At 37.2% G+C, this 20601-nt stretch overlaps 1 protein-coding gene and 1 non-coding gene across 2 annotated transcripts; one reads left to right on the top strand and one right to left on the bottom strand.

The window, feature by feature from the left end:
• The first annotated feature begins 174 nt into the window (after positions 1–174).
• LOC137258178 (PRELI domain containing protein 3B-like) lies at positions 175–17306 on the top strand. The gene is made up of 6 exons (XM_067795756.1): positions 175–318; positions 8058–8226; positions 9368–9454; positions 10157–10227; positions 10869–10971; positions 11152–17306. Exons 1-6 carry the CDS (start codon positions 287–289, stop codon positions 11278–11280), a joined length of 591 nt encoding a protein of 196 aa, XP_067651857.1. The 5' UTR covers positions 175–286; the 3' UTR covers positions 11281–17306.
• A 1996-nt stretch (positions 17307–19302) lies between these two features.
• Positions 19303–19374, bottom strand: Trnat-cgu (transfer RNA threonine (anticodon CGU)). Its single transcript has one exon. It is a non-coding gene; the product is annotated as a tRNA-Thr (tRNA).
• Between the last annotated feature and the right edge of the window lie 1227 nt (positions 19375–20601).

Below are 20601 nucleotides of genomic sequence, written 5' to 3'. Positions count from 1 at the left end.
TAGTACACGTTACGGCGTATAAATTAAATTCCTTTCACACAAAATACTGATTTATCAATATTGCGTGAATATCTTGCCATATTTTGTTTATAGTTATATATATCAGACTATTTTCTTCACATGAACTTAAAATATAAAATTAGAGGCAAATACCCAGAACTACTTTTCTTGCTGTTTACTACTTCCGTCTTGCGTAAGATTCCGGGTTGCATGGTGAGGAAACGTGACTGGATGACAAACAAGTGACTGGAATTTCGTGAAACAGAAGTGTATTGAGATTTTCGCTATGAAGATTTGGACGTCAGATCACACTTTCGAGTAAGTGTTCATATTTGTTTTCTCATCAAATCGTGTTAGAGACCCAAAGTGCCCCTCTGTTGCCATGACAGGTAGCATTCGACCTTCACCACCTTTCTGGTACTTTTCCTGTTGTGTGGGAAATTTCTTCTAAGTGACTTTCAGTGATTGCTCGTTATCTATTGCTTGAATTCGATCGATTACATTGATGAATTGTACATTAATGTCAGTATTTATAAACTATGCAAGAAAATCTAGAATACACTTAAACTTATCGGTGCTTGGTGGTCAGCCGACCATGTAAACCTCACGCACTCTGGTGCCTCGAGGTCTTGACCATGACACATTGTATAACAAAATCCGGACCGTTTATAATTTAGCCCCATACAACATACAGCTCGAATCGATTTACAACAGAGCCTAAATGAAACAAACACGCGTGATACTGTCAACTGTGGTACTCTAAGTTTGCTTGGATTAGGAAACAGTTTTTCCTTCCCCCACATTATATTTGTAACATTACATTGGGTCCATGGCTTACAACAGTGCATAGTAAATTTAATTGTTTTGGATTTTAGTTATTATTGTGAGTTGTCTAGTAATTGTTGTGTTATGTTTTGTGAATGATTTTAGAACATATTTGTTTATACATATTATTTTGGATGGGGGAACCGGAGGAACTCTTACCATTCGCAACTATTCCACGTTGACATTACTATGATTAATGCAGTATGCCAGAATCAGCGTATGTAGAGGCAGCTAGATCAGACTGGTTTTGCTTCACAGATTTCACATTCCACTTTGATCTTCAGCTTTTCTTATTCAGAATCAGCTTTTCATACTCCATCCTTAGCCCAGAATCTTTTTTGGTTAGGCACCCCTTTATGACCATTAGTGTTTGTTACCCCATTCAGACCAAACACATTATCAAAGACCTTCTGGTATGGCACCTTTTTTCAGTCAAACCCCCATTGAAGGGTAATGGTTAGTTATTGATTTAAAGGCGCATTGATGCGGAGCGAATAATGTTTCTTGCCAACGGTCTAATTATGAAACCAAATTTTCCAAGGTAAAAAATGTATTATACCTATTTACCCAAGTACACAGCAAATGCCTGTATGTATTTCTTATAATATAACAAAGTAAGTTTCGACCAATAAGTGTTTTCAAACTGCATGCGATACAAGTACTTTTTCCTTGCTGTAACCTGCATTTGATGGTATAAACCTACACGTTATTTGTCACCATTCACTTGATGGTCAGTTAATGAATTTATAACAGGTTTAATTAGTGGTGACACCACTCAGATTACTTGACAAAGGTTCCCATTTGGCATTTCTCCTGTATAGAGTAAATCCTCAACATCATTAATTAAGGTCAGATGTGGCAAATATATTACATGTCATGTAATATGTGTACATAAGGGTTTGTTAGCTGAGTTACAAAAACAAACATTGATCAAAGGATTAACCAATAACACACTGATTGCTTCATTACTGTTATCTTCTACAGCAGATTTGTCAAAAGGCAGTGTGTGTAGATGTACTTATCTATACTGACTATACCCTGTTGTAAAGTGCGAGTGTAAAAACAACATCCTCCCTTCAAAGAATTAACCACCATTTCGTTGATTGATTGATTTCTCATTATTGGTTAACTAAATTACTTAGAATGGCGGACATCATACAGTTAGTTGCAACATGTATCAATCCTCTATCAAACTATTTGCCCTGAAAGGTAATGCAGAAAATTAAAATGATTGAATATAGTCTAGTATTTATGTACTGAAATAAAACAGGACAATTAGAATCTCGAATTATTAGTATTGTCTGATGCTACTGAAGACCCGGGTTCAGTTCCCCACATGGATACAATGTGTGAAGCCCATTTCTGGTGTCCCTCACCTTGATAGTGCTGGAATACTACTGAAAGTGGGGTAAACAGCATACTCAGTTATAGGCAAATATTGCAATCACATAGGGCTGTTACCATTTACTGACATATTCTGTGATTCAAGCCATATCCCTTCAATTCAATTCATTATTCATGATCACGAGATGTGAATTACTACATGAATTTCTAACAAGGAATGTCTACCTGGAATCTGAATACTATTCATCGAAACAAGGTATGTGTCACTTTGTAAACAATGTAACGTTGCATGAAGGAGTATGAGTGGTGTAAATTTAGTGTTTTGCCTGACCGTTATGTTGCAAAGAGCTGGAAAATGGAAACAAGTACACAGATTACCAAGTCTTACAAGTCTTACATTTTGTCAAAAATTTGTATAAGCAGCAATGTATTTTCATAAGTTAGATATTGTTTGTTTATGTAATTGAGTTCGAATATTCATTAACTAGAAGGCAATATGATATTGAGGTTCCCTATATATTGTGGAGCAAAAAAATCATATAACTGTATTTTTCAAGTTTTAATAAATAATTAATTAACATTTCAATCATGTCTGTTGTGTTGATATCAGCCATGTTGGCCATCAAGCAGCTGAAGTACTACAGCAGTGTTGAATACATGCACACTGAAGCAGTGGTGAAATCAGACACATTTTCAGACAAAATTGATATTGCCTGGTTTTTTTTATTCTGCAATCAAATTAAGTATTTCACCTAGTCAGGGTAGAACGAATACCTAACAAACTCATCAGACTCGCTGTCAGATGTCATTGTATCCCTGTTGTGTAGGTCAATGCTCATGCTGTTTATCACTGGATTGACTAGTCCAGACTTGATTGTCATAAACTGCCACCATAAAGCTAGAATATTGCTGAGTGTGGCGTAATGCTAAACTCACAGACTTCTAGCAATCAGTGCTGTGATTCTAAACCAAAATCTTTCACAACTTCAAAAGATGCGCAACATAGATCATGATATAAGATCTGCATACAGTATGGTATGAACATTTCAATTGTTAGTCTGTTGACATAAAAATAACAGGAACACAGTTTCACACAGAGAGTCATAATTATTTCATTTATCATGTTTATTGGCCGTATTCAGTGAAGTGCAGGGTATTCCTGCATAGTCATAATGTTAGTAAGCGAGGCATTACTTAATCACCTTTGCAGCAGGTTTAATGTTGAGCATCAGTCGTTAAACAGGGCTAGATAAATCCCACAGAAGATGTACTATGATGAGACTAACAAGATTGACTGAGTGAGTTTAGTTTTACGCCTCACTCAGCAATATTCCAGCTATGGTATATGGCGACAGTGTGTAAAAAAACATGTTTGGACCAGACAATTCAGTGATCAACAGCATGAGCATTGATCTGCGCAATTGGGAACCGATGACATGTGCCAACCAAGGCAGTAAACCTGACCACCCGACCCTGTTAGTCGCCTCCTACAAGCTGGATTGTTGGGTTGCTGAAGGCCTATCCAACCTGTACCTTCATTGGTCAAGACTGACAAGAAGAATGATATGTTCTTATTCTTCAAATAAAGACACCATGTTCACAGAGAACTGCTAGTGCTAGGACAGTTTTGTGTCCTGTCTTTTCCACAGAATTCTTTATTGAGGAGCAGATTTAAAAACGATCTACTAATAACAGTATGTGATTTAAACAGTAGAAATTGTATGAGGGACATCCAATTAATTATCCCCCGCCACCAGTTATGTGCAAAGTGGGGAATATGGTATTAGGCTCTGTCTGTATGTTTGTCCATACAAATTGGAATATCTTAAGAACCGTTGACTAGGCTCTTTTCATATTTGATACCTTCATTTCAAGGTCAGAAGGGGATGTTGACGTTTTACCCTTGTCAGCAAGATATCTTAAGACCTTTTTACAGCATTTTCTTCATATTGAACACAAAATTTTATCTCGGGAAGTCACAAGCCCCAGTTGATTTTGGTGCTCCTCACTTCATTTTCAAGGTCATGGCGACATTTTGAAGATTTCAGCATGCTAAGGTGCTTGTTCAGATTGTCAGGAAGATATCTCAAGAACAGTTCAGTGGATTCATAGACTTTCAAGACTTCACTTGAATGTTTTTCAACAAGGAATTTCTTTATTACTGTTTTTGCATGTTTTGTGCACTATGACATTCATGTCAATGTCACGGTGAGTCTTGAAAATATTTGTGCATTTAAACAACTACAGCACAAGATATCAAGAGAGGATAACTTTTCATGTATTTGTTGACGTTTAACTTCATCTTAATTTATGACCAACACTTTCATTCCTCTTTAAGTTTGATTTGATAAATTGCAGTAGTGGGTTATGCCATTTTGGTGACAATGCTCAGTCATTGCTGTCATTGCCAAGTGTTCTGATTACTCACTGGTCACCAGCGTTCAAAATAACCGCCTGCCCAGAGGCCCAGCAGTGGTCGTTATTGTATCGGACTGGCAGTTTCAAACATGTGCAGGTCATTATGGCATTCAGTAAATCAACGGTCATAACATCAGTTACTTTTCACCTGGAATGTTTCCTTTTCCTTTTCTTTACACTCATCCTCATCTACAGGTTCCATCTTGTTCATGTATGTTGACACCTCACAATGCCTATTAAGCATGATTACTGAAATGTTGGAGAAGTTGTCTACTCTGAACTAATAAGTTGTTTTATTTGCTCTCCGATTGGATTAATGAAAGGTTGGATTAGGGTAAGTCTTGAATACATCTCTACTTCATTACATATAATTCTACTGGAGCTGGAGGGAAGTAGCATTATTGATGTTAATATTGAGACTCTTTTGGCTAGAGGCCAGAGGTCGCATTAGTTTCAAGAGTATTTGTTTGGCTGTCCATGCTAACCTGTGATTTGCATGGACTTATTGAAAAGGATAAAAGGATTAAAATGTCCCGTGAGTCATAAGTTAATGACCTGTATGTACTTACTAGAATATTATATTCAGTCCCTGACCTGTAACTAATGCTGTCCTCATGTCAGTCCTGCTTACGGAAAGCAGCTGCTGTGTATTCTAATGGAAGAGCTTGCTTGATCATGTGCAGAATAATTAAATGTGAAAGTCATGCAAACTTAATGAAGTAGTCTTTCTGTTAATATGGAAAGCATGGCTCTTGATCTTGACCTTGAAGGGGCAGTGGGGTATCCAAGTGGTTAAACTTAAAGCTACGGCACATCATGCCAAGTACCCAGATATGGGTACAATGTGTGAAGTACGTTTTCTGGTGTCCCCAGCTCTGATATTGCTGGATTATTGCTAAAAGTAAAAGCAGCTTAAAACCATGAAGTCTTTTACATTAAGTTGGTATTCAGTGCTTGTAACTTAATGTAAGCAATGGTAATGGATCATCCATTTGAATACTAGTTGTGGGAAATATTTTATACCTTAAAATATGCTTTTGATTAATAGTTTGTTGACAGAAGTAAGCTTATGAAAAGCTTGAAATATCCACACCTGCAATGTGTGTTAATTTTAAAAATAAATAGATTGTTGCTTGTTAAATAAGTAACAAAAGAAAGGCTAATGTAAATTGTGAAACTTTGTTGCTAAATAGATGAATAAAGACAGAAAGAAATAGTTGTAGGATAAAGCTGAGGAGAAAAAAAGACCATTCTCAAAAAATATGTCAGTTGTCCAAAAGTCCTGTGTCAATGCCTGGTATTATTGGTAAGGTATTAAGATCTTGTTCCAAAGTATGCATGATTGTTTTGGGTCGTACAATGCAACTTTATGTTATATGATATGGGGCTATGCAGAGCCTTGTTCCGTTGCTTATACTCATGCTCCAATGTGCAGTCATCAGTGGTTCGACTCGCTGACTTGGTTGACACATGTCATCGGTTCTAAACTGTGCGGATCAATGCTCATGTTGTTGATCACTGGATTTTCTGGTCCAGACTCGATTATTTGTGGAATATTGCTGAGTGCTGCGTAAAACTTAACTCACTCACTCACTCGATCAATGGTTCGATTCTCCAAGGTGGCACAAAGTGTGGAGGTCATTTCTGGTGTTCCCTGCCATTATATTGCTAGAATATTGCTAAGATATTGAAACAAGTGAAATAAAACTTGACTCATGCTGCAACAATGTTGATTATTGATCATGACGTCAGTCACTGTTTTTAACTGGTTCAGACTTGAACATTTTACATGCCAAAATGTTATAATTGAAGTATTGCTGAATACCTGAAGACAGACTAGCTTTTAACAGTTCAAAAAACTCCACAAACAATGTTAAAAAGACCCACCTTTGTCATATTTTGCATGTAACTGTACAGCTGGTGTTGACTCAGTACACATTATTGGATGACAACAGCTGTCATGATGAGTCAGGCATGTTAGGCACCAGTGCCAAGGAGAAGAATCATCTTTTTGTGCTACAGCTTGTGCAATAGAACTAGTGATTTGTTTGAGCGGCATGCTAGAAGTTGCTAGTGTAGAGATGACACAGCTTGATGGATGGTCAGCTTCTTTATTTTAATAACTGTGTTATACTGTTTTCAAGCAGACTACACAACTTTGTAGATGATCAACCTCTTTACAATTTTGACGTTTCATGCTTGAAAACGGTTTAAGAACCTAAACTGAAATGTCACAATTGTTAAAATAAAGAAGTTGATCATCCATAAAACTGTGTCATCTCATTACCCCTAGTGGTGAAAAGATGGGTTACTCTCAATACCAATATCATTATCATGCCAGGTTTTACCTTGACAAGATGAATCAGCCATTGACCCCAAATTATTATTTTTGAGGCTCCTGCATGCAGTATGTGAAATAACAGTGTTGGGAACGGTACATTTTGATCATTTCTTTAGCGCCTGGAATGAATTACTGATCATGTGGATTGATGAATGAAATGACGTTACTGCTCAGAGAGATACAATGAAACACTTGAGAACTTAATAGATGTGTTGTGGGTGCAGTGAATTATTAACATTGCAGGTGTGTGAAGGATTTTTATTTACCTGTCGGTACCTTAATTCAGAATCTCAAGAAATAATCATCAAGGGTGTTATTCTGAAAACACATCCTTTATAAGTTATTACTGTCAGACAGCTAACGTGGTTATACATGCTGACCTGAACTGCTCAAACATTCAAACATCGTGTATTTTACACAACACAAAATACATTTCAAATCATTGTCTAGTTGATCATTGTTAATTGATGGGAAATGTATGTATTGTCTGTGACAACATGCCCTTGGGAATTGCTAAACCTGTCTGCCTGCACATAGCATTAATTTGTTAACTTTTGCAGTTTTAGATTACAGTTTCTTCTGTATGTTTGAACTGCAGCTTGCAGGAAAATATTAAACTAAGAGATACTGGCAGCAGTATTTTATTCACTTCTGTGACATACGTATAGTTATCATATAATTATGAAGGGTTGCAATTGGTTTGACTACTTTCATGACCCGTGAAGGTCCCGGGGTAGAACAGGCCTTCAGCAACCCATGCTTGCTATAAGAGGCATCTATGCTTGTCGTAAGAGGCAACTAACGGGATCAAGTGGTCAGACTCACTGACTTGGTTGGCACGTCATCGGTTCCCATTTGTGCAGATTAATGCTCGTGCTGTTAGTTGGAGTTGACATTCATGTGTTCAAGTATTATGCATGACTACAATTACAGTAATAACAGAAGCCTCAACACCTTAGGAATAATAATGATTTGAGTTGATATTTGTAACCGAGATCATCATGGTGTTTAAATATGTTGATGTTCTGTATAGCAATGTTAGTATGGTGTATCATTTATGTGAGAAAATGAGATGGTGTGATGAAGATGTGACAAAAATGGAGATTGATGATGTTTTTTGACATTGCAGCCATCCATGGGAGACCGTTGTGAAGGCAGCATGGAGGAAGTACCCCAATCCCATGAACCCGAGCGTGCAGGGTATTGATGTTGTAGAGAGACAGGTTACACCTGACGGCAAGCTCAAGAGTCACCGACTGCTCAGCACATCATGGGGGCTGTCAGCCTGGGTTACAAAAGTAGGTTATCTCGCTTCAGATTAACACTGAGGTGCAAGGTTACAACTGGTCCCATGCATGCCATTGTTGGCCTTATGAGATGTTACAAGTAAACTAAAACTATGTCACACTCAAAGAAACCACTGATTTTAGTTTGTAATAGTTCATTGTATTGTGTTAAATTAAAACATACAGCAAGTGATTTGTGATAAATACAAACAGTTTGTCATGTCTGCTGGTTTGTTTTGTTGACAGTTTGTTATAAGCAGGTTCTTTACACATATATGCTGAACAGAAAAAGAAGTGCAGTCCTGTTTTTTGTCAAATTCTTAAATATTAGACGTAAACATGAATGCTTACTTTTATGAGATTTAATTTTTCGTAACCTTGCATATCTTGTGCAGTTCAGTATAGTTTACTGTAATAATGTATTGAAATATGAGGCCCATGATAGAATGCATTGATTAACAACCCTTGTAATGTGATACAGCTGTTACATTACTCGTTACTTTGATTTGAAATGTGAGTAAAAACAGCAACTGTTTAACCACCACTGGTCTTTGCAGATTCTCCATTATTTCCTAGCTAAATATGAATAGCATTAAATGTGCCTTTTAGACTACCATATAGTTGGAACACTGCTGAGTGTGGCCAAATGCCATCTAGGAAGGTCCAGACTAGAACTGGTCTTCGGCATCAGACTCAGTGACTTGGTTGACACATCATCATATCCCAGTTGTGTAGATCAATGATTGTGCTGTTGATCAGTGGGTTTTCTTGGCCAGACTCAATTATTTACAGACTGTTAAATAGCTCGAATATTGTTGAGTGCGACATAAAACTAAACTCACTTGGTCTTAATTGTAGAAACAAATGGGTTGTGATTCAAGTTCAGAAAAGGAACACATGAAAAAAAAGCATTGTATTGAAATCTCATACCCCATGTGAAAAGGTATTGCATGATTCCTGCAAGCTCCTGGGCTCAAGGCACAACACAGTGCTATTTAACATTTGTGTTTTGAGGGCTTTTTTGTCCTCTTATTGGAAGAGTTTCCTGCTTGTCAAAAGTTCCCCAGTTCAAGATTATTTGTTCATAGCAAATATGGAATGGCTGGGTTTTAGTACATTACCACTCTATAGCTGATGTTTTTGTTGCCCACAGATTGTTGGCATGGACCGGGTGTGTTACGCCAGTGAGCACTCAGAAGTAGACACAGCCAACAGGACTCTCACTATGAGAACAAGAAATGTAAGTTGTGTTGCCATGGTTACTGGTAATCAGCTGCCTGGAGTCTGCATCTCAATTCTGATTGAGTAGGGTGGATGAGACAGAACAGTTGTTGAAGCATTTGCTTGTCACACCGAAGACAGGGGTTTGATTCCCCATGTGGGTACATTGTGTGAAGCCCATTTCTGGTGTCCACCGCTGTGAAGTATTGCAAAAAGCAGTACAAAGCCAAACTCACAACCACACAAATTGAGTAGCATTTTGGTCATTGAAATTTATCCAGTGGATGATGTTGTAAATTTGAAGTTTTTTTCAGTATTTGTATTCCTGTTTGTGGTGATATCAACACCATATATCCATTGGCCATATCACCTATTGCTTATGGTATAAGCACAGTAGATGCTAGATGTAAGCAGTTCATTTGCATTGAGCAATCGCTGTTGAGATGTATATCACTTTGAGGTAGAGCTAGCTTCTTGTGGAGTGATACTCCTGTATATAGTATAAGGCTAGAAGCCATGTCTGACATGCTCAAGGTAGGAACCATATTTCATGCCATTGCCAAAACTGTAAAACTCATGGGATGGTCAGGTGGCCTTGAAGTTAAGAAACATTCACTTGTCAAGCTGAAGACCTGGGTTTGATTTCCCACATGCAATGTGTAAGTTTTTAATCTGACATTAGCCCTGCAACGTGCGTGATAGTTATGTGCTTGTGTTACAGTTGACGTTCTGCAATGTGGTGACTGTGGACGAGTACTTGTCCTATGTGCCACACCCTGAGGACCGAACAAGGTAAGGGATACAGTGTTACAGTATCACATGCAAACCCATGCTTATCGTTACTAGCTGCTAATGGGATTTAGAAAGGGCAGACTCACTTGTAATGTATATGGATGTATATTAAGGGAGCTTGTGAGAGTGGAGATCATCAATAGTAAGAGCAGCGTGATACCTCATATATTTGGTTTGTTTTTTAGTTAATATTTCAAAATGTGTTTGCATACCTGCATGACCTTTGAAGATTTGTGATCTATGAAAGATGTCTGGGAAAATGGCAGTCTAAGCTGTCTTTCATGTTGAGATTGCTGTGCATTGTTGCCAGGCGTGCCAGATTTTTTGGTTTGAATCCAGGTTTGCTGGTACCATTCACAAACCTTAAAGATATGAATCTCTAATATGAGTTTGGTTATTTCCTCACATCAAGCTGACATACTGTGGGATAACCGAAATGCTCTCAGAGTGGTGTTAAAACCAAACTCACGCTTTCGTTTTAACCTTCGGCGGTGGTTGAGGCAAGTGGTTAAACTGTAGCTCATCACTCCAAAGACCAGAGTTTGATTCCCCACATGGGTAGCCCAATTCTGGTGTCCCCTGCTGTGATGTGCTAAGAGCAGTTTCAAACCAAACTCACTCATTTCTTTGCTAACATCCAGGACCACACTACATCAGGAAGCTGTTGTCACGGTGAAGGGAGTTCCACTGAGCAGCTACCTGGAGACAGTCATGACAGACTCCATATCAAACAATGCAGGAAAGGTAAGCTAGACTTCTGTCATGGAACCTATCCCACCACCCCAGCTCCAGTATTCATAGTTTGTTAAAAGACTCAGGAACAGAAAATACATATTGCAAGGATATTGCTAAAAGCAATGTAAAACTAAACTCACTCATTGTTCCTTTCATTTTGTCTTAATGTGTTTTTGTGTCTGTTGCTAGGGACGACAGGCTATGGAGTGGGTGATTGGTAAGATCAAGACAGAAGCCCAGGACCTCAAACAGGAAGCTCAGAAGTGCATGGACACGGTGTTACCGAAAACCCCGACCTCTCAAACAACGTCGTTATGACGACCGAAATCTGGGAGTTAGACAAGCAACCACTAAAGCAACTTGTGATACCCCACCTTTTGTTCACTTTTCTGTTTTCACCCGAGAAACATTGACTGCCCTTTTAGACCCATGACAAACACACTACCTTTACTTGGTTCACCTAATCGGGTAAAACTTGCTGGCAAGAAACAAACTTTTACTGTTGATGTATATCAGAAACTGTCAAAGAGCATTCCTTACTATGTGGAGTTTGCCAGCCCTAGCAGGGATTCGTCATGTGATATCACCATCCTCAGATCCATCAGTCTTCACTTCACGTGCCACAAGTACACCTACCTTTCCTAGTTTGGGCTATATGGAAATAATGTTATCTCTACTATCCATCAAAAGTTTATTATCACTTAACACTCTAACTGTGTGTTATGTATGTATGGTTACATCAAAGATTAATTTTTTCCACTAACTTGGGAAAACCAACTGCAAACTAAATGCAGATGAATTGCATGTGCAAAATCTTGCATGTGAACAGCTGCGTTTTGGTGTTAGGACTTCTTAAGAATTTGCTGATTTTTATCATTTTTTGAACTCATGACACAAATCTTTTCAACGTTAAATGTGTCAGTTAATGTGTAAACAGTACACTATGAAATGTTTGGCAAATTTTAGTTTAGAACAGTTGCCTGAAGTAAGTGGCTATAGTGACAATGACACTAGTGAGTCTAAATTTTTGATGGGAAGTATATTAAATTCGAAGGCGAAGGCCTGATGGTGAATCTCTTGATGCAATTAATGAATATGAAATCCACTTTGCTGATTGATGGTCTGTACACTGACACTGTGATCTGGTGTAAATTTTTGGCTGCCTTTAACATCTCACCCTTTTATATCTATGTGTTGTGGTGTTATCACTCATGTCTTGATCCATTGTTGTTTTGTTGGAGGTGTTATCAGCTTAAATCTGACTGATCTGTCTATATGGGGTTTTATCCACTTGAACCGACTCGACAATAAATTAACAACCTGGTCAAAGACACAAAGAAAACTAAAGGACCACTCCAATTTTCAGTATGAAAGTATTTAATAGTTCATATTATGATTCATATAGTGCTTGAATATTGAATGTTGGGTGGATAGAAACTTTTATGAAGAATATAGAAGTTTGCTTAGTTGTATCCCTAAGCCCTATCAGGATCTACTTGTTTTGTGATCAGTTTTATCAAAGTTGTAAATGGCCACAACATGCATCTGTTATCCCAGCTGACATGCTGTGATATAACTGAAATACCGTTTACAGCAACACTTTTATTCAATAACATCAATCTTTGTTCCAGTTTGATTTTGGCCTAGATTTTCGAGGCCATCTTAGCATGCTAAGGCAATAGCAAGTTAATGTTAATGTATGACACTTACAATTATCTTAGCTCCAAGAGAACTTAAAAACTCTAAGCCCAAGTTATGAAGGCATTAGCAATAACATAGTAATTTTTTTTTTTAAATTGTTTCTATGGCAACAGGCTCTGGTTGTTGAGACATGTTTGCAAACACAGATGATTCTGGGCCAAATTTGCAATAACAACACTGATACCAGTAAGTCCTCCATATCCATTTAAGAATCTCTGAAAATGTGGATTCCTTGTCAGATCATCCAGTATTCTACTCCTCAAAAGTGAATTCTTTTAGTTTAATCTTTCATTAAGTCTAGGCATAGTCATGTAACGCAGTTGATGAAAATGATTTAATCTGCATTAGTTTGCGCTATGGTATCAAATATTCACTTTGAAAGAAGCGTTGTCGGCCTTTTCCAAAACTTGCAATTCTAGCAAGTCATATTCACAATGTAGTTGAGCTTTCCTCGATTGTTTATAATGAATAATGAAAAAAAATCCAAGAAAAATTAAATATGAGAATTTGTAGCAGACATTGCTAGATTGTTAGAATAAGCTGCAGTCTTGTATGTTTGGATGTCAGTCATTGTGTCTGGGTGGGATCTTACCTGTCATTACATTCCAGTTTCTGTGACAGTTCTGTCGTATTTGTGTCATTCTCTGAATTCCTCTTGTATATGCATATCAGTCCAACCAGAAAAGGTGATAATCTCAATAAGTTCAGACTGGAACTTGCTATGGATATTCATCTTGTCCGGGTAGGGAGTGCATGGAACTCATTGTTTCGAGATGTTGTCAGGTGAATAGTATTTGATTATGCCATTGAACCAGCACATTGGTTCATTTGCCAGAACAAGCTTAGCACTAATTCTGATTGTCTATGTTAGTGCTATGTGACCGAGTGCTATGTGACCGACTTGCCGAAAGACCTCATTCCGGAGGCTTGACTTTTTGGGGAGGGAAAATATCGAGTCATCCTATACAAAGGATTGTCTGAATTATTGCTACAGTCATAAAAAAAAATTATCAGTAAGATTTTCTTAGTACTTTTGCAGAATTGCATCCTGAGGGTGTATCACACAGAAATGATTAAGTAGTTTTATACGGTTGCTTTAAAATATATATATTTGGGTAGGTTTTAGTTCTTTTACCCACTAGATTAGATCAATGGGACCTCACACTGAAATATAGACTATTAATTTGATCAGTCTAGGCTGATCATTTTATGTTGGTAGGAATTGGACAAGTGTGCTTTGTTTGTTAGAAACAGATTGGTTTGGGGGCACTGGTTGTATTTATGTGTAAGGCAAAGCCAAACTCTTTTTACACCAGTGTAATTTTTTCAGTCCGTTCTTGTCTGAAACAATTTTTTTAAGATAAAATTTGAGGTGAAATTATTTCTTCCTGATTAGTTACTAAGCATGTACATACAAAGTCTGTTGCTCTGTTCCGCATAATACCTTCAAACCACTTCCATGACTTAGCTGTTCAGGAAACTTTTCATGGCAGGGACATTGTTTGAAGACATAATATATGTACCACAGCACTAACAAGGCATATTTTTGTGTAGTAATAGCTCTTTATGTATTCATATTTGTAGTCAATTGAATAATGGTGCACAACTTTTTATTTGAGTGGAAATATAGTTATTGCTAGAGCTTGTTAATCTCCTCACAAACAAAGTGCCTCATCTAGCTACTGGTATAATCATATATTTTGAGCTTATGAACAAGTCAATGAGTGGCTTGCTTTATATTTTTATTCATGCAGGTTACTTTGAATTGTGTGCAGACATTGAGTGTGGCATGTGTACAGTATAATATGTACACATTATTATTATATTGTTGAGTACATGAGCTTCAGGAATGTACATACCTTTTAATTAACTTCATTATTGATTGTGTGGCTTTGGATATATATTTTGATCATTATAAGTAACTCTGGGCTAGCCTGTCCCAGAGCTGTTCTAGATAATGGTGTCAATGGACCAGACCTGTTACCTAGACAACGGCAACCATGTGATACCGGTCTATTGTCCAATGGGGATGTGTTGCACTTCCCAGGGTCTGGAAGTTAGAACAGGGTGACATTTTGTTTATGCAGAGTCTCATCCCCGGGCCTCCAGGATCCAATGCTTCATCCTGATTAAGATCCTTGGTTTGTCTCAACCGTACCATAGTCATCCAGTGAGTGCATGTCTCCCACATTCAGACACTGCAGAATATACCTGAATACCATGTTGAGACCCACAATGCTAACTAGGAGCTTCCCCTTTCCTTAGTATTTATAAACTCTCTGCTAACAGGATTCACATGAGTTGACTGTTATTGTTGTTTGAAATAATGCATGAACTTATTTTTTACTTCTGAGAGATGCATGCGGAGGGATTAAAAAATGGAATATAGCACCATATTTTCTGAAACTGCTTTGAAGGCTCTTTGCCAACTTTAGCATACATTGCCAACATCATGAAGATCTTCCATCAGTCGTATATCAACAGCATTATAGCATTATAAACACCGCAGTGGAAGTGTCACTCAACAATTTCATATTATTCTTGGAATTTGGTTTGCATTATGTACTTGATCATGGTGCATCTCAGCATGAACATTGGGAATGAATATTGGTGAGTTGTGGTAAATGAGCATTGTCTGCTGTTTAAATTAGTTTATGCTCTGGGTTTTTTTAATACACTGTACACTGCTAGTGATCCATACTATTCAAAAGAGGTTAAGGAAAACTTGATGCTTGCATGTCACTGTTAGGGTAGTGGGGTATCCTCGTGGTTAAAACGTCCACTTATTGTGCTGAAGACCCATGTTTGATTCCCCAAAGGGGCACAATGTGTGAAAGTCATTTCAGGCATTCTTCAATGTGATAATGCTGGAATATTGATTAAAGCGGGCATAAAACTAAATTCATTTAACTTGCATCACTAAAGTTCTTTTGAGTAGTGTAATTTGTAGCATCCTCACCTTACACAAAAGTATGCAAAGGGCTGTTAACAAATGCCTTTCTACATAGTGTTTATCACACATGGATCAGGGCCCAGATCTTCGAAGCTCTCCTAGCACTATGATAGTCGTACGTACCATACATTAACATTGACTTACGACCGTCTTAACGCTAGGAGAACTTCAGACATCTAGACCCAGGTATTTCCTGATTAATATTCTTCTTTCCTAAGCCAAACAATTAAAAATATGCTGCTTATTTAGTTTAAACCTCCTGATATCAATGTTTATGCTTTTTACCTTTCCTGTATAAGTGATCACTTGAGCATGTCTTGTCCACGAGACAATCTTTGTACTACAGCTGATGTAAGTCAGTATTGTGAATGGGAGTTATGGCACTGATTTGGAGAACTGTCCTTGCCGTAAGGGCAAGTGTTAACCCATTATAGGAGTTAGTGTTTCAATAAGCAGAGAAGTCAAATGACACTTGCTCAACAGTTTAGACATACACTAGATTAAAATACTGAGGAAAACATTTTGAACATATTATCCTTTTTAGTAGACATTGTTTCTTGCTCACTTTGTTGCACTTTGAAGTGTAATATTTGCTTACCTATTGCTTATGGTAGATGGAACACTATTTATCAGATTGGGTGTTTTCCAACAGAATTTTATTTGGAAATAGAAACTGCTATTGAAACATAAGATGGTGATGATACACCAGAGTGTATTATCAAATTTGTTAATTGTTGATTTTTGTTTTGTATGGTTATAATTTTTCAAATATTTTGTTTGTCATTAGTATAACATTTGTTTTCTGTATATTCCTATATCAGAATTGAGCTACATGCATTGGACTCTAATCACTAATCAGCACAAATCTATAATATGTATTCATGATACTTTTATGTAATACAGATATTTAGATATTTAGGGGTGAAGCGGTAGGTTCTTACCATGGTATGGTACATACTGCAGTACAGGGTTTTCGCTTTGCTATATGAGATAGCATCATAATGCAAAAAAATTAGAATAGCCAAGTCTTACTTTGTTTATTAACATGATGAAAAAAAACAATCTTTGTTTTATTGACTGAACTAAACTGACACGTCAAGACAATACAAAAAAACCCTGAAAATTCCAAATTATTTGATTGCATTATGGTGTACTGAACTGAAGGCAAAATACTGCAGTTCTAATGCCAAGGTATACCATTTCACCCCTGGTATTTAAGAACATTGTTGATTTTGAATCTTGTACCAAGATGAAGAGTGGACCTGTAACTTTTGTTATTTTTGAGATCAAAAGTACTTATTAGCCGTGAAGCAGCTACATCGAGAATCTTTATGGTTGTAATCAAGATATCATGAGAAGCTGTAAAATGCATTGTATCATCATGTCAACAGAGAATAAGTTGTAAACATGAAAATAATGGCATGGAAATTGTAAGGTTTTCTATGTGTGCAGTTATGATTAATCAAGTGAAAACTTAATTGTATTTCAGGTCGTGTGGTTTTAAGAAATGAAACATGTTTTGTGCAGGATATTCATGAAGGTTGATTCAATCTTTGTTTTTTGAGATACAGCTGGATACTTTTAGTTGAGTCATTTGAATGATATTTTGACAAACATGAGTGAATGACGATTGATTTTGTTGAGATGTAATTTTTCAAGAATAGAAGGATGAATAAAATGATTTTCTTAATGAGATTTTTGTATTTATCGATTTTCAGATGTGCATTTGACTTCTGTGTGTATCTTATATCCCTTGGTGTTGTTGGGTAGGAGGTTTATAGGGTACCAAATGTGCATTCAGAAAACATATGAAGGGACAGGTTACTCCATTTTGACAGAGGGTTAGACAGCTTGACATGTTAAAAAATTTGTGATAATGTCATGAAATAACCCAGAATTTTCATTACATTAGTATAACATATTCATCAAGTCCATGTTTTGGCAAACACATCTAACCCATTTCCTCACACAAACATCCTAAATCTGCAATTTTGTACACAGAGCTGTGCTCTTAACACAGACAAATACTTCATTTGGGCTCGGGGGGGGAAAACTTGATTCCTTAAAATTATCAAGGGCCTTGTGGAAATTCCCAGTCTCTGAATGAATGCTAGAATTTAATGATCTTCACTATTAAGACATATACCATGTTTCGTCTAAGAATACATAGTCATTGTGAAATATTGCTGTATTCCTCACTGAGGTGTGCTGCTTTTTGACAGTCAACAGATTATAATGAAAAACTGGGATCATCTGAATCACCGGTTGAGGCCAGACCTATTTCATTTCTTGTTTCTTTGTCCTGAGAAAACCTAAAGGTAGGATGGAAAAATAGAAAATAGCACCAAATAAAAATATTACATGGGGCAAAAAAAAAACAATCTTAAAAAGAATTTCTTGTGAGTTTACATATTTGGGGAATAGAATCATTAGGAATATATTCGTTTGGTGGGGAAATTAATTTTTATGTTTTTTGTTATTCCTGAAACATTTCAACAGGCGAATCTGTTAAACAAGAAAGAAAATTGGTCTGGCCTTAAACAAACCCTTTAATTTCCAAACATTTCAGATATAAGTCAAACTATACAAAACAATTGTGCCATATACTCCATGGGCGATAATGCAACATAGACTACCAGGCACTGGCAGGTAGTAATTTAATTCTTGGTTCCAGCTGGTGTCTTCCAGTCTTTTCTTGTCACAAGACATAACTTAATGAATCTAGCAGTCAGTCATAGTTACAGTGTACCAACATATTTGTTCTTGCATGGCATATCATTGCTCATAATATCAGTCACTGGATTGGCTGGTTCAGGCATTAATTTGGTATTGAGCTAGAATATATCTGAGTGGCAGAAAGTAATTTCAGTTTGGTTTTAGCAATATTCACTGCAGAGAACAATGAGAATATAATGTATTTGTCATGTAAATGGCTCAGAAAAGAAGCCAGTTGACAGTCTTGGTAATTTTGTTGGCATTTTACAAACTTACAAAACTTTCTTCCAAATTTACAAGCATGCTCAAGTTTTAGGATGAATTCCAGGTAAAACTTGAACCAGACATGGAAACATTACCAGAATCTACTCCTACTGGCAGCAGATAAGGATTTTAAAATAGAAGGATGGGGGATGCACAATTACCATAGATGTATTTGTCTCAGTATATATGCAATGAAGCAACTATGATAAATTTTGGTGGCAACTGAGTTAATGATAGCACAACTAGTCAAACATAAATGCCAATGTATTAAATATATTTTGTGAAAGATTTACCAATCGGTAATAATTTATTTAGATAGTTTTTTTAAGAGGGGACTGAACGCATCCCAATTGAAAAGACGCTCAGTCACCACAATCCTTTTGACAGAAAACACAATAGACACAGAATTGTTTGTTAATTGACAATTCAGTCAGCAGTAATGTTTATAAAATTATTTGAATAGATTAATTGTGTTGAAACAGTTCAATTATTAAATTCCATTTAATATACTTTAGCACATTCTGTGGTAAATTATCAATGGGATTTTTTTTTGACTGGTGAATCAAATTCACATGTAGGGGTTTCATGTTGTTTGCATATTGTTGTTCAGCTCAAATAACATTATGAAGAACATGAATTTCCAATTTTGTCAAAATACTCCATATTCTATGGATTGTGCGTGAAAATAAAAACCCTCTCACAAAAATAGCCCCGACAGGGGATCGAACCCTGGATCTTCGGTTTACGAGACCGACGCCTTACCACTTGGCCACCGAGGCTTGCCTGGCCGTGAGAGGAAATTCAATCTATTTATAACTGGTGAGGTCATGGTGACCTTGCAGCCTCATTTGGAAATATGGAGCGGTGGAAGCACGACGGTTGAGATTCTGTCTGATCGTGTCAGCCGAGAATTCATGTCTGGACGGCAAATTGAAGCAAATTTAGCGTCAAAGTTTTCGATGAATGTAGGAAGTAAACAAATGTACTACTTTAGTCGTATTTGACATTCTCCAAACCATGTGATTTCTAAGTCCACGTTAGTAGGGGTCAGATTCCCGCCAAATCATGAACATTTGTTTGTTGAAATGAACTTCATATTGCTTCTTTTAAAGGTAATATTCGTCAAGTCACTTTTGTATTTGGGGCCTTGTATTTTAACAAGCAAGTGCTCCTCTGCGAGAAGTACCCTGAGACTTCAGCTGCTGATCCATCCTCACATGAGACCGTCGCGTGGCTTTCTACAATCTTTGCTCATGACGACACAGCCAGCCCTTGCTTGGGCTGTCACTCTTGATAGGGCGGACATGTCAAGTGATAGATGTGTTCCCACGTTCACTTGTATGCCACATGTCGCGTCACCTTAAACGTTGGCACGCAATGACTGCACGAATATGTCAATATGTTACGACGCAGCATAGATTTATACTGATCTATGAAGTATGAAAATAACATCATTTCTTCAAAAAAAACCAAACTTAACCAGCATGAATGAAGATAAGTGACACAACTTATGTACCATGTCACAAAGGTGCATCATTTGCTCAAACCACACAAACGTAGACAAGCTGACGTCCACAGACGCGAGATAAGTATGCTAGCTGGCCGATACTGAGGATTGAACGAACGCTTCTTTCAAGGTAGCCAGTGCCACTTAACGCTTAGTGTTAACGTATGGGAGTTACGACCACGATCAGCGCGAGGACAAGATTGTGTAAAGGGGACAACGGTGCATGTAGTATCCAATAAGTGAATAACTGAATGAGTTTCGTTATACGTCGCCCTCAGCAGATGGAACTAGTCAAATGGACCGAAGGACAAAAGGACCGATGGAAAAAGTTAAATGGGCCGATGTGAGAGTCAAAATGGGTCATGACAAACAGTCAAAAGGGCCTTATTCCTAATCATATAGCCCGAACAGAAAAATAATTAGAAAGATTTTACATTATTTATTGACAGATTAGTTACAGTTAACACGTTCCTTATGTTCTAAAGTCCATTTGTTCATA

Source organism: Haliotis asinina, chromosome 12 (assembly GCF_037392515.1).
Source record: "Haliotis asinina isolate JCU_RB_2024 chromosome 12, JCU_Hal_asi_v2, whole genome shotgun sequence".
Taxonomy (NCBI): Eukaryota; Metazoa; Mollusca; class Gastropoda; order Lepetellida; family Haliotidae; genus Haliotis; species Haliotis asinina.
The sequence above is the reverse complement of the archived record's forward strand: the minus strand, read 5'-3'. Positions and strand labels throughout refer to the sequence as shown.

Excerpts from the sequence above, each read along its gene's own strand:
- LOC137258178 (XM_067795756.1), top strand. The coding sequence starts at position 287 with ATGAAGATTTGGACGTCAGATCACACTTTCGA. Across the intron at positions 10,228-10,868 it reads CACCCTGAGGACCGAACAAG|GACCACACTACATCAGGAAG; the intron begins GTAAGGGATACA and ends GCTAACATCCAG. Across the intron at positions 10,972-11,151 it reads TATCAAACAATGCAGGAAAG|GGACGACAGGCTATGGAGTG; the intron begins GTAAGCTAGACT and ends GTCTGTTGCTAG.